We start from the raw sequence: 14,966 nt of genomic DNA on the forward strand, positions 1-14,966 counted from the left end.
TGCATCCATTTTCTGAAGGACCATCTCCCAAGAATATAGAAAATCCTGTAGATTGTGAAACATTGTGTTAAGGTTTTTTTTCTTCCCTAGTTCCAACTGGCTGTGAATCAGTATGACATCGGTATAGACCCCCCCCCCCCCCCATCAGCAGAGCCGAAGAGAATCAACTGCTCTGCCGACGTGACTTCACCAGAAGCCGCAGAATTGCCGGGAGTGACCACTCTGGACTGGCAGAAAAAAGCAGTGGACAGGACAGACAGGTGGTTAGCAACTACCTGCCTGTAAGTTCTTAGACCAATAAGAAAAAGATAAAATAGTCCTGGATCATCCCTTTAAGGAGACTACCCCTACAGAACCCCGTGTATATTTTCTGCAAAGTTTCATGATTTGTTTATTTCGGCCTTGCTTCCTGGGCCCGGGCACCAGCGCTGCTGTCAGTTATCACTTCCTCTGCAGAATCCTCTGCTCTTTTAACTACATTTCTCATCAGCCCTTGTGCTGCAAGACAGCAGTGATCACAGACCTCTCAAACCCACTTCCAATCAGAACAACACGAGTAATAATGTATATGTTCAATAAGACTAACTACTACGTAGTTACTAAAAAGTCAACGCAAAACCAAAAAAAGGGAGCCTAAAACCTCATGTAACAATTTTATTAAATTAAGTGCGGACACAAGTATAAAGGTTCCCTGCCTGCTCGGGTCGGCAGACGTGCCACTTCACTGACTTCATCCAAGAAATGCAAAGTTTATCGAGTGTTCACCTGGAGAGAGACAAAATAGTTCAGATATAGAAGTGTTTGAGTATTTACATAATGTATATGTCACTAGCAGCCCAACAATTCAGTACATCTCTTTCTAGGATTCACAATGGCGGTAAGGTCACATGAAGTACTGCTGGAGGCCGCATCTTGTAAGGCTACAGCTAGTGTAGCCGTAGCCACATACACGAGTCATGCAGGAGGGCTACACAATCGTTCTGAAGCTTGGAAAAGGCTCATTTGTTGAATTAAAGCAAGGGCTAATAAAAGACATTTTATGCCGTCTTATATTCATGTATACATTTCTATACTTTCATCTCATAATTCTACTGGCTGTATCACATGTCTGATCCACTAAAAGAGGTAATGCACGGTGGGCCTGATCGAATGGCACCAGATTTTATAGGAGTTATTAGGACACATAGATCTCACAAAGGGGCCACTGCTCAGGACCCTTGAACAAGAGTGATAGATTCAAGCTGCCTTAGTACTATAAAAACGTCTATTCATCTCCAAATGCTTTGTGGTACTCAGTTTAATCCAACAAAATTAGCTGTTTCATATGGGTGATGGGAGCAGAAAGCATGGCAATCGGCCCATTACTGCAGGTGCTACATTCTGAAAGGGGTTCTCTTGAATAAAACAACCAATAAAAAAAGGGCTGTCAGAAAAAAATAAAAAAATGTATCACCTATCCGCAGGAAAAGGTGATAACGTACTGATCGGCGGAAGTCCGACTGCTGGAATCCGTGCCGATCGGCAGAACTGGGAGTTTGTTATCGCAGAGGGGGAACTTTTATCCCAGTTACAAAATGGAGTGACATATCGTCTGACTGCCACTCCATTCTCTCTATGGGGCTGTCAGGAAAAGCCAAAAGCAGCACTCTGCAGCCACATAAGGAATGAATAGAGCAGTGGTCGGTCATGCGGACTGCTGAGCCATTCTAACAGGGGGTAAAAGTGTCCCGATCGGCCCAGTTCCCAGAGGTAAGACACCCACTGATAAGAAATTATAAATATAAAATTGTTTACACCAGATAACTCCTGTAGAATTGCAGTGTACTGACTGAATACTACAGCTATAAATATCACCTCTAGAGGTCGCTACTTTTTCTATGGACATTGGTTACATCATGGCAGTGCATGGAAGAAGGTCGTTACATCCCAATACAGGGGATCAGTAACCTGCGGCACTCAAGCTCTTGCTAAACTACACTTCTTGCCATGCGCTGACAGCCGCCTGCAGGGAGCTTTAGCGCCACAACAGCTGGGGCACCGCAGGCTACCGAAACGACAAACTATTATGCAGGTCAGGAGTAAATATAGGACTAGTATTGGAGCGGTGTACACAGTACTGCATGAGAACATACTGACCACATCATCGATCTTCAGGATACTACGGACAGTTTCTGTAGCCAGAGTCAGGGAGCTGATAGACACCAGAAGGGGTTGGACGACTAGTTCCTCCAAAATGTTAGAAATTCCTCCCTGTTGAACATAAAAAGCAGATATTAGTGATGTTTGCCCTTAAACAAATCAGATTAATTTCCTGGGCTGGAATAACTAGAAAGCAGAGCGCACCTTCCGAACGTTGATGCCGGCCGTCTTCTCGCCCTGTGCGTGTCTATTTCTCAGCTCTGTTACAGTGGATATTGGGTTCAGTCCTGCATTCTCTGCCAGCGTGGATGGGATGACTTCCAAGGCATCTGCAAAACCTCTGATGCAGTAGGCCTCCATGCCACTGAGGGTCCGCGCATATTCATTCAAACGGAGTGACAGTTCAATCTCAGGAGCGCCTCCTCCCGCGATCAGCGCTCTATAACCAGAAGGAAAAGGCCAATCCACCAGTTACCAAAACATAAATTAGAAAGACATAAAGGCCGTTCTTTTAGGACATCACTAGTATATATTCCCTATTAGAGCATATATATTGTCAAAAGGGCGTGATGTTACACAAGTCTTCAACAGATTTTTAAAACCACAAGCAGCAATGTCCCTGTACTGCGGTCTACATACACAAAAGGAAAAAATAATATGTTATAGTATGAGATCAAAGGAAAAGAAACTAAATGTGGCAAATATAAATCCTTTATTAGTTTACACAGAACAGGATGTCACATAACATTCTCGGATGTTGTAACATGACTACTTTTTTGCAACAAACTCAGTTCTGCATTAAATAAGCCTAAGGACGGCCAGGCTATAATTTTATATCCCCAGTCCCTGCAGTATATTTTGTATTTAAAATAGCAGTTTAATAGAACAACTTCCATAGGTTATTAGAAATGCAATGTCTCATCCTTTGTTAATCACTCCCCTACATCCACCTTACATGTACAGCACTCTCGCTGGACGTGGGTGTATGGAGCGCCAATCGCTGCTGTTAACCTGCATTCAATGCACGCGGTCCCAACGGTGCACCCTTCTGGACAACCATCAGCCCGTATGCGACAATCACAGAGTGCCGATGGGCGGCCATGGAAGTTGAGGGCTAAAGGCTGAACTTTATGTAGAACAAGCGATCAGACGATCACAGGTTCACATCTTCTAATGGGACAGAAAAAAAAAATTGCATCACTACCTTTATCATTAAAATTGTGAAAGGGAACCTAGCAGTCGATTTATGACGTCCAAACCAGGAGCAGAATGAATCAGACTGCATAACTGCAGATAAGTAGGTTCTTCTCAGACCGACCCACCTTGGCGTTTCTGAGAAAATATAGCGATAGGATGCGGCGGGGGACCACAGCCAGAGAGGAGAGAAGTCCGGCACCACCCGGGATGGGTTTTCCCCACACTGGTGATCTACAGGTCTCACTATGGTAGAGACAGGTCAGTTGGAACGACGATGGGAAAAATGTTAACCAGTGGTAGTATCTGTCCAGTCTTGTCTCAGAAAATGGTGTCGAAAAGCAATGTCAGGATTTTTTTTTACCACTTAAAAATTACCTTAAAAAAAAAAAAAAAAAAAAAAAAACTACACAATTTTGAAATAGCCATGAACGTGCCAGTCTGAAGAATCACATTGCCGGTCAATTTTTTGCTGCAGAAATAAAAATATATTTTTTTTCCATAAGATTTCACCATGCTTGGAATAATTTACTGATCTTTTAGTGTTATTAAAAAAAAAATTTCTGGCAAAAAAAAAAAAAAAAAAATCAGCCCTCGATGGAAAAATAAAGTTATGACTCTTAGAAGAATGGAAGGAAAAAATAAAACTGCAAAATCTAAAAAGATAAACCGCAGACCTACAGATTCCCCAACTGGACATTCATTACAAAGAAGTAACACAGCATTCACTGCAGATTCATCTGCGCGTACCAGAGATCCGATACCCCGGGGTGTCGGTTTTCATAGGAGAAAAACTTCTGCAGCTCAGGTATATACAAGATATAAGGGCCTGGTTACACCCATAGAGTGCGTCAGCACACCCCACTGCACTTCTGGGCTAGTCTGCATGTGTGCAAAAGCGGTATCTCTCAGTGCTGGCACATCGGAGAACTACAAAACAGGCATTGCTGTACTGGCACCTATACAGTCATAACACTAGTCTCATTAGTAAATTCTGATGAGTTCCCTATGGTGGTGTCTGTACTTTGCAATGTCGGGTTGTGAAAAAAAACAAAAACAAGAAAAAAAAAAAATCTTGTATAGAATTAAATTAGTTATTAATATCCCAATCATCTTGACTGACTCTGAACATTTATGTAGTGGAAGTAGGTGAAGGGAATAATGGAGCAGGATGTCAACAGTCCTTTCCCAGTTTAGCCATAAGGTGTTTGGCTATTGATGCACCACTTTGAGGTGAAGAAAGTGGAACAATAAAGCGCAATAGAGTTTTATCCGAGTAACAGTGAGGAGACCAGAGGCAATGGTGCTCACCTGGTGTGGCTGTGTGACCACAACCGCTAAAAGGCTCAAGGCTGCTGCAGACCCACAACTTTAATGGAATGAAAGGGTCAATTCTGCACCGCCAGTAGAGCAAAGATGGAGGATAAAAACGGTATCCAGAAATGCGGTTTCTCAACGCGTTTCAAACTTCTTCATAAGGACAGACCACAGTATCGACGCGTTTAAAAGTTACAAACTTCGTCAGGACAAACCACTGTGTGGTTTATCCTGATGAAGTTTGTAATTTCGAAACATGCTGAGAAATAAATCGCATTTCTGGATACCATTTTTATCCTCCATCCTTGATCTACTGACGGTGCAGAATTAACCCTTTCTTTCAATTTCAGTTATACTGCTGCCGCCTATGGCAGTTCCTGTGAGCTGAACAGCTGGCCCTGTACAGATTTTATTTGCAACATATAAATAATTATACGCAAGGATAAACCTTTTATATTACAGTCTTAAAATACATATTTGGGCAGCGTTCAATCCAAGATGATGGAATCCAGAGATGCCAGATCCATGGTGGCTAGGATGGCCCTATGATTTGGTGTCCAGGACATAGCTCATCAATGGTGATGCTGTACGATAGTCGCCTATCAGGATGCAAACTGCATCTATGAATACAGTGCAGATAGGTTCTGAGATATTTATTGCGGTCCCTAGATAGACACATATCTATCATATCACTTACCTTTTCTTAACTAAGCAGCGAATGACACAAAGTGCATCATGAATGGAGCGCTCGGCCTCTTCAATCACCAGCTTATTAGACCCCCGGACAACAATGGTAACCGTCTTTCCAGGATTGGCACACCCGGTTATCTATAAGAGCAAGAAGCAATTAATGCCCGTGCCGCATTATGATGGATAGATCTGAAGAACTTGCTGCATTTACCTTTAGAAGTTTCCCGGAGCCATTCAGGCTGACCTCCTCAGCTAGCTCAGCAGACGCCATCATGTCTGCTGTAAACTGGTCAATGTGTGCCACCGGCTTGGTACCAATCGTCTATAACAAACAAATAATAAATAAGATTCACTTATCTGTACATAAGAACCCTAGTAGACAATGCCAAAAGTAACTGCTGAGGATACGGACCTTACAGATGAACTCAATGTCTTCACGCTCTATGTCCTTCACCACCATGATTTTCATTTTATTCAGGAAGTGTAAGGCAAGATCACTGAGCGCATCTCTGAAAATAAGAAAAGGAGCCACGTCAGAAGGATTGTGCCATGTAGTAACCCCCTTCTGGCATGTGAGGGACCTGTAGGTCACATCAGGAGTAGGTGGTATGCAGCAGGCTCAGGACCAGAGCCTGATCCATACACTGCAAGCACCTGCCTCATGAGACCAGAGCAACACAATATTCACAAAACATGGTGCATAATGTACATTCTTCCCAACATGTGTGCCCTACCTCAAAATGGACTTCTGTATGAGTAGCACATTGCAGCCAGCCTTCTTAATCTGTTTCACAAGGTTGAGGATATAGGTTCTTTCTTCTCTTAAAACTCTGTCCATCTGTGAATAATCTGACACCACAATCTGATTATCCATCTGAAATAAAAGGTATACATCATTGTCAGTATATAACACAGCTCCCAATATAAAAAACTTGCAACAAAACATATAAACTGTATGTCTTATGTATGGACTCCTGTCCGGTGCACTTGGAATACATATAATGCTTGGCACTTACATCTGTCTTTGGTGCCGATAAGCAGAACTGAATGAGACCAATCTTTGCTTTTTCCACTCTGGTTACTCCGGTGTTGGCAGCTTTCTGTGTGAGCACAAGACCATCGACCAGTTCACAGTCATCAATGGTTCCACTGGAGAACAAAAAAAAACATATGCACCATTATGTTGTGGCTACTAGGAGTAGTGGGAGTACCGTATTTTTCAAACTATAAAAAAGACGCACCCCAAATTTAGAGGAGCAAATTAGGAAAAAAAAATGTTAACCTGCCATCGAGATCAGGCATATTAGGGGTACAGGTGCGTCTTACAGTCCGAATGTAGCTTACTTGGAGGGGGCAACGGTGGCGGTGGAGCGGCGTCATATTTACGTAATTTGACAGCAGGAGTGGGGCGGTGCAAGGCAGGGGCGGAGTCCCCGCAGCGTACATGGATCTCGCGGTGGACTTCAGTAAAATAGCACCGAAGGGCGGAGCATGCGCAGATTGAGATCTCGGCTATCATTGAACCGAGATCCAAATCTGCATAAGCGCCGACACCACAAGGTCAATGTTCGCAGCAGGGACTGCGCTCCTGCCTCGCACCGCCGGAACAACCCCTCCTCCTAGCCCAGGGCCCGGCAACATCGTCCTGCTGCCAAATGACGTAAAATGTGACCCCCGCTCCACTGCCCACCCTCCGCCCCCGGTAAGCTACATTCCGACTATAAGACACATCCCCATTTACCTCCCAAAATTTGTTGGGGGGGTGGCTTATAGTCCGAAGAGTACGGTATATTCAACCGAGAGATCCATAATAAACACGCAGTTGTTCGTCTTAAGAACAATGTTATGAAGAAGGAACTTAAGAAAAGCTCTTACCCGAGTTTCTTGACTATTTTAATGTCCCGGAGGTCAACACTGCTTGCTGTCAATGGATCGATGACTTTCATTACAGCATCCACACTCATGGGAGCAAGCAAGCTGGAGTACTGAGAGACCACCTTATAGAAATAAAAAACGTGTAGCAGGGGTGGTGATAACTCGGCAATAAGTGTGTGTGCGTGCGTGCGTGTATACACACACGTATAAATTTCAGCAATTGTGTCCATCTCTCCTAGTAATTGCAGTCATGTCATGATGCAGCTGATGAATGATTATGAGAATACACTGCCATGAGGGCGGATATGATATAGCTATATAGCTGCACAGCAAATGAGCATGGTCCTCATTGTAAGTCCACTTATCCTATTACTGTATAAGGACATCATATTGTAATGTCCCCTGTTTAAGACCCCTCCTTAGAACCAGAATGCAGAGGGGCTTTGTAGAAGCGGCTCCTCTCTTGAAGATTCAGACAATCGTTGTAGTAGGCAAAGTACCATAGGCTCCTATATAGTAATCGTGTTCTTCTGGCTAGTATGTCAGAGTGTATACGCCTAGTGGCCACAAACACGAGTCGTGTAACCCTACGTTGTTGCTGCACTGAGAACCATCTAGTCACTGGCAGAATCCACTGTATGTCAGGGATGCCAGTATCGAGACACAGGGATGCCAGTTTTTCAAAATAGTTTTGTGTGATAAGGTAACGTAGTGCACGCAGTACACGAACAAAAATGCGCAGCTGATCTGCTGTAAAGCTCTACCAAATAAAAGGTGAAGATACCTTGGAGTTGAGGGAAGTCGTTGCGCTGTTCAGCAAAGTTTCTCGGTCACTTAACTCCACAGGTTTGGCCATATTGCTCAGAATTTCAATTCCTCTCTCTACAGCCAGCTGGAAGGACTCAGAAATAGTGGTGGGATGAATACCTACAAGGTGGGGAGCAAAGAAAAAACAGGATAAACTAAGACATTTCACACGGGTTAGAGCATAAATGCCCAGGATAGCTGAACTATTTCTCCCGACTCCCCCATATACAGTTATGGACGGCCAAGAGCTCCTGTATTCTCTATGAGAAAGACTGGCAGAATTATCTGATCACAACTTCTCTCAGCCGAACAAAAGGATTGTGAGATTGAATTCCATCTACGGGATCGTTATGTCTCCCAGCTGATCCCACCAATTTTTACCTAAAGTATATGGGGAACCTTAGCCTGCTGATACCAAATGTAGATGTCATTTTCTGGTATTAGGATCCTTCCAAACTGTGCCAAATTTATTAAGAGGCATGTACAAATCCGAGTCTGAGACTGCCATAGGGTGGTATTCTTAAAGAATATGGCCTGTCTGTATACTGGGGTGGTCTTCTTGAAGCTTAACAAAGGAGAATGGTTAAAAGGGTATTTTGGTCTGAAACATGTTTGACCTTCTCCACTGCAGAGATGAAAACTATATAAGGGGCCTCCAGTCTGATCAGCTAGGAGATAGAATGAAGCGGCAAACAGAGGTGCACCCCACCAGCCTCAAGACTGTGGCCCAGCAGCAAACATCCGAGCACAACATTCTGGCAGATGGTGAGGTCCCCAGTGGAAGTACCCCACCTATCCAGGATTTATCACTAAACCAATGGCTGGTGAAAAATGCTTTAGACTGACATACCCAATTAATGCTCCAGCAATCAGATTCATTCATTAGTGTGCTGTCTGATTGAAAACAAAAGGGAGGATTTTCCTTGGTGGGCAATCACATAATATAAGTAACACTGTCAATTCTACCTTTCTGCAGCAGCTTAGAACAGGCATCCAGGAGAGCACCAGCAATGACCACCACAGAGGTGGTGCCATCTCCAGCTTCGATATCTTGAGCTTTGGACAATTCAACCAACTGGAAGAAGAAAAATAAAGAATACATGAAAAAGAGCAAAGATATAAACACAAGGTGCTAGTAGTAAGAGTAGACCCATGCCATAGCCCTACAGGTTAAAGGAGCAGCATAGCCGGCACTTACCCCAGACTCAAGATGTAAATGTTAATTTACAGGTCATTTAACCATCTATGTTACAAGGCAGCTGCCGGTCTCTACAGCTCAGGGAACACTACAGGCCTCTCGAATCTCAGATCAGACGTAATACCGTCTGAGATACATGAGATCTACCGTGCATGAGATCTTAAGCTGGACATACACATAGGACTAATCTTGGTTAAACCCACCGATTTGACAGCAGGTCGATCAGGATACTGGACAACAACATGCTCAGGAGAGATAAAACATCTCCTTAGGTGTCCAGTAGCGGCTTTTGCTTCTCAGACAACATGGATGCTCAGCTGAGTCAAGAAGGCGCGTGTATGAGTCCTGTGGGCGGCACTACTAGTGATGGACAACTCTGTACATGCACAGCCATAGTGAAGACTATCACTCACTTAGTAGGACCGCCACTGGATTCTTATGCAAACATCAGGGATATCAATGAACACAATGCAAGATTTACTAATACTTTTCCCAAAACAATGTCCATCAATCTGTCCAGCTTCTCCTGCAGATCAGCTACCAGATTCAATGACAGGTTTCCTTTAAGGCCTCATTTTTCTCGTATGCAAAGATAGTCACTATGGCGAGTTTGATCAATGACTCGGATCAAAATCAGAGATGTCTGTGTGCAGACATGTGAACACGCACAAGTTAAATCCATGAAAAACTAAATGAATGAATGAGGCCTTACTTGTAAAATTACTAGATAGTAAAGCAAAGTTTCATCATCAAAACCACAAGGTTGGAGGCTATGTGCCCACGAGGCAGAAATGAAGCAGAAATTTTCCTGAGCATTTCTGCATCTCCTTCGCAGAAAAAAAACACATGCAAATTTTTCATGCGTTTTTTCTGCCAATTTTTCATGCGTTTAAGCGTTTTTGCATGCATTTTGAGCATCACTTGGAAAAGTGCTTGACAAGTTGGTTACACAATAAAAATCCATGCAACCGGCATGGATTTATATTGTGTGATAAACTTATGCAGCTTTAAATGTAGCATCAATAGTAAAAAAAAGAATTAAAACGGAAAAAAAAAAAAAAAAAAAAAAATTATACTTACCTCTCTGGTGGCCCCCGGTGTTCTGAAAGGACCTGCGCTGATGTCATTTAGTCATGTGATGGCCACGTGACCTGTCAGTGACTAAATGACATCAGCGCAGGTCCTTTCAGAACACCACGAGACGCCGAGGACAGAGGACGCCACCGGAGAAGGAGACCGGGGGCCGCCGGAGAGGTAAGTATAATGTTTTTTTTATTTTTTACGTTTTAATTCTTTTTTTACTAATGGTACCCGGGTCTGGAGGAGAGTCTCCTCTTCTCTAGACCCAGGTACCATCTGCACATTTAACCCCATAACATCCGCATGTATACATGCGGATATTATGCGGTTCAATGCAAGTCAATGGCGGCGATTTTGCAGCGTTTACGCGCAAGAAATGTTTGTGCTGCTGATTTCTCCGCAATGATAATCTGCAGCAGAAATTTCCGCATGTGCACAGCGGATTATCATTGGGAAACATGGCAGACAACTTGACAAGCGTTTTTAATGCGTTTTCGCCGCGGAAAGGGATTAAATCTGCATCGTGGGCACACAGCCTTACAGTTAAAAAAAAAAAAAAAAAAAACTCAGGGACAGCTCCATTTAGACTTAGGATGAATTCCATGTTTTTTCTGCCGCATTAATTAGGGAACTCTCACCTGTGAAGACTTTTGATCACAGAAAATGCTACAATAAACCCCTTCCATGCTCACTAACACTCACCATCTTTGCGGCCGGGTGCAGGACTTGCATCTGTTTCAGGATCGTCGCCCCATCGTTGGTGATGGTCACGTCTCCTTTCCCATCTTGAATCTTCAGTTACAGGAGAGGAAATAACATCAATTACCATGTCATGTGCAACCAGTCACCACTCAGCCATCACACACCGGTGTCTCACCATCTTGTCCATGCCTTTAGGTCCCAGGCTTGTCCTGACGGCATCAGCAACAGCTACAACAACAGGGAACAATTCAGAAACCCGATCTGTTCACACCCCAACGTCTCCCGCACCAGTGTGTGGATATGGCTGCTGGTGACTTGTTATGGGGGTACATAGCACTCTGGTAGCAGACTACTATCAAGACGGATGTGCTGTGTGTGGGGGGGCAACTTTGCCCTAATTTGGAGTTGTCAGCAGTGGTGGGCAGTCCCGGCAGCCATGTGTGTAAGTGTCTGGGCTGTGATACACTGGTCCCCACTAAGATGCCGGACACAGACGTGTATATAACCAGTGATATTATAGTCAGTATCACCCAGTGAGGAGCTGTAAGGAATGGAAGATACTGTGTATTATATAGCACCAACACATTCCACAGAGCTGTACAGAGACTCACCCCCTAAATGCAGTGCAGCGGCCCGGGACCGCCCGCGCCCCCCAATATGCAGCGCAGCGGTCCAGGACCCCACCATACGCAGCGCCACATTTGCAGCCCCAGAGGAGCACATGCCACACCTAATGCACAGACATAACAGGAACCACAAGTCACAGCAATCCCTCCATCGGTGCTCTGCACTCCCTGTACAGGCTCCTATTCTGATCTTACACTACATCTCCCAGCATGCCGTTACACACCGCTGCAGACGTTGCATGCTGGGAGCTGTAGTTCCAGATCGCCAGAGAGGCCCCTCGGCTTACACATCGTGCACCGGGCCGCTCCCTCACCTTTCCCGGCGGAGATGTTGCTGAAGCGGATCTGGGAGGGCTTGTCCCGGTCCTGGTAGGCTCCCTTCTTCTTGCTGGCTCCGGCGCTCCCTCCCGGTGCCGCCGCCATGGCTTTAGGCGCGGAGTTATCCGGCATGATGTGACGGACGGGGTCTGCGGGTGCTGTGCGGGGACGTGTAGGCCCGGGAGCGGCTCACTGACGGGAGGATGACGGCGGATTCTGGGGGCGCAGCTGTCACTCCCGGAGCGTGAAGCTTCCAGAACAAAACACCGGTTGGAGGCGGGGCCGAGGGGGCGTCAGGGCGGCCTCAGTGCGTGATGACGTCATAGGGCGCATGGGACGCGCCTGTCTGAATGTCTGGTTACGGATTGTGGCTGCTGTGTGCCCGGCTGGGACTTGTATCGTGATACTGATGAGTTTATAAAATGCAACATTCATTCCCCCTAACGACAGTGGAAATGATTTGCTGAGCTCCACAGCAATGCAACTTTTTGACCTATGTTGGTGCGGCGCTGGGACAAACGGTGCGACCCCCAGCAGAACAGGGCCCTTTTAGCTCCATTACAGTGGAGCTGCAGTGCGCATGCTCGACCATCGCTCCATTCATTCCCTATGATGCTGCAGAGTGCTGCGCTCGATCACCGCTCCATTCATTCCCTATGGGGCTGCAGAGCGCTGCGCTCGATCACCGCTCCATTCATTCCCTATGGTGCTGCAGAGCGCTGCGCTGGATCACAACTCCATTCATTCCCTATGGGGCTGCAGAGCGCTGCGCTCAGCCACAGCTCCATTCATTCCCTATGGGGCTGCAGCGCGCTGCGCTCGATCACCGCTCCATTCATTCCCTATGGTGCTGCAGAGCGCTGCGCTCAGCCACAGCTCCATTCATTCCCTATGGGGCTGCAGCGCGCTGCGCTCGATCACCGCTCCATTCATTCCCTATGGTGCTGCAGAGCGCTGCGCTCGATCACCGCTCCATTCATTCCCTATGGGGCTGCAGCGCGCTGCGCTCGATCACCGCTCCATTCATTCCCTATGGTGCTGCAGAGCGCTGCGCTCGATCACCGCTCCATTCATTCCCTATGATGCTGCCGAGCACTGCGCTCGATCACCGCTCCATTCATTCCCTATGATGCTGCCGAGCACTGCGCTCGATCACCGCTCCATTCATTCCCTATGGTGCTGCCGAGCACTGCGCTCGATCACCGCTCCATTCATTCCCTATGATGCTGCCGAGCACTGCGCTCGATCACCGCTCCATTCATTCCCTATGGTGCTGCAGAGCACTGCGCTCGATCACCGCTCCATTCATTCCCTATGGTGCTGCAGAGCACTGCGCTCGATCACCGCTCCATTCATTCCCTATGGGGCTGCAGAGCACTGCGCTCGATCACCGCTCCATTCATTCCCTATGGTGCTGCAGAGCACTGCGCTCGATCACCGCTCCATTCATTCCCTATGGGGCTGAAGAGCGCTGCGCTCGATCACCGCTCCATTTATTCCCTATGGTGCTGCAGAGTGCTGCGCTCGATCACCGCTCCATTCATTCCCTATGTTGCTGCAGAGCGCTGCGCTCGATCACCGCTCCATTCATTCCCTATGGGGCTGCAGAGTGCTGCGCTCGATCACCGTTCCATTCATTCCCTATGGGGCTGCCGAGCACTGTGCTCGATCACTGCTCCATTCACTCCCTATGGTGCTGCAGAGCGCTGCACTCGATCACCGCTCCATTCATTCCCTATGATGCTGCAGAGTGCTGCGCTCAATCACAGCTCCATTCATTTCCTATGGGGCTGCAGAGTGCTGCGCTCGATCACCGTTCCATTCATTCCCTATGGGGCTGCAGCGCGCTGCGCTCGATCACCGCTCCATTCATTCCCTATGGTGCTGCAGAGTGCTGCGCTCGATCACCGCTCCATTCATTCCCTATGGTGCTGCAGAGCGCTTCGCTTGATCACCGCTCCATTCATTCCCTATGGTGCTGGAGAGCGCTGCGCTCGATCACCGCTCCATTCATTCCCTATGGGGCTGCAGAGTGCTGCGCTCGATCACCGTTCCATTCATTCCCTATGGGGCTGCCGAGCACTGTGCTCGATCACCGCTCCATTCACTCCCTATGGTGCTGCAGAGCGCTGCACTCGATCACCGCTCCATTCATTCCCTATGATGCTGCAGAGTGCTGCGCTCAATCACAGCTCCATTCATTTCCTATGGGGCTGCAGAGTGCTGCGCTCGATCACCGTTCCATTCATTCCCTATGGGGCTGCAGCGCGCTGCGCTCGATCACCACTCCATTCATTCCCTATGGTGCTGCAGAGTGCTGCGCTCGATCACCGCTCCATTCATTCCCTATGGTGCTGCAGAGCGCTTCGCTCGATCACCGCTCCATTCATTCCCTATGGTGCTGGAGAGTGCTGCGCTCGATCACCGCTCCATTCATTCCCTATGGGGCTGCAGAGTGCTGCGTTCGATCACCGTTCCATTCATTCCCTATGGGGCTGCCGAGCACTGCGCTCGATCACCGCTCCATTCATTCCCTATGGTGCTGCAGAGCGCTGCACTCGATCACCGCTCCATTCATTCCCTATGATGCTGCAGAGTGCTGCGCTCAATCACAGCTCCATTCATTCCCTATGGGGCTGCAGAGTGCTGTGCTCGATCACCGTTCCATTCATTCTCTATGGGGCTGCAGCGCGCTGCGCTCGATCACCGCTCCATTCATTCCCTATGGTGCTGCCGAGCACTGCACTCGATCACCGCTCCATTCATTCCCTATGGTGCTGCAGAGCGCTTCGCTCGATCACCGCTCCATTCATTCCCTATGGTGCTGGAGAGCGCTGCACTCGATCACCGCTCCATTCATTCCCTATGGTGCTGCAGAGCACTTCGCTCGATCACCGCTCCATTCATTCCCTATGGTGCTGCTGAGCGCTGCGCTCGATCACCGCTCCAATCATTCCCTATGGTGCTGCTGAGCACTGCGCTCGATCACCGCTCCATTCATTCCCTATGGTGCTGCAGAG

At 47.1% G+C, this 14,966-nt stretch overlaps 1 protein-coding gene across 1 annotated transcript; it reads right to left on the bottom strand.

Annotated features, from left to right (window-relative positions):
* Positions 1-639: 639 nt before the first annotated feature.
* Positions 640-12,270, bottom strand: CCT4 (chaperonin containing TCP1 subunit 4). Its single transcript, XM_073672123.1, has 14 exons — positions 11,943-12,270; positions 11,178-11,230; positions 11,003-11,092; positions 8,989-9,097; positions 8,000-8,142; positions 7,216-7,337; positions 6,357-6,489; positions 6,075-6,214; positions 5,753-5,849; positions 5,552-5,662; positions 5,348-5,478; positions 2,344-2,578; positions 2,137-2,250; positions 640-765 (listed from the first exon to the last, which is right to left on the bottom strand). The coding sequence occupies exons 1-14, from the start codon at positions 12,076-12,078 to the stop codon at positions 751-753; spliced, it is 1,629 nt and encodes a 542-aa protein (XP_073528224.1). The 5' UTR covers positions 12,079-12,270; the 3' UTR covers positions 640-750.
* Between the last annotated feature and the right edge of the window lie 2,696 nt (positions 12,271-14,966).

This window comes from Phyllobates terribilis, unplaced genomic scaffold (assembly GCF_046119375.1).
Source record: "Phyllobates terribilis strain yellow unplaced genomic scaffold, ASM4611937v1 Scaffold_3__8_contigs__length_932513732, whole genome shotgun sequence".
NCBI lineage: Eukaryota > Metazoa > Chordata > Amphibia > Anura > Dendrobatidae > Phyllobates > Phyllobates terribilis.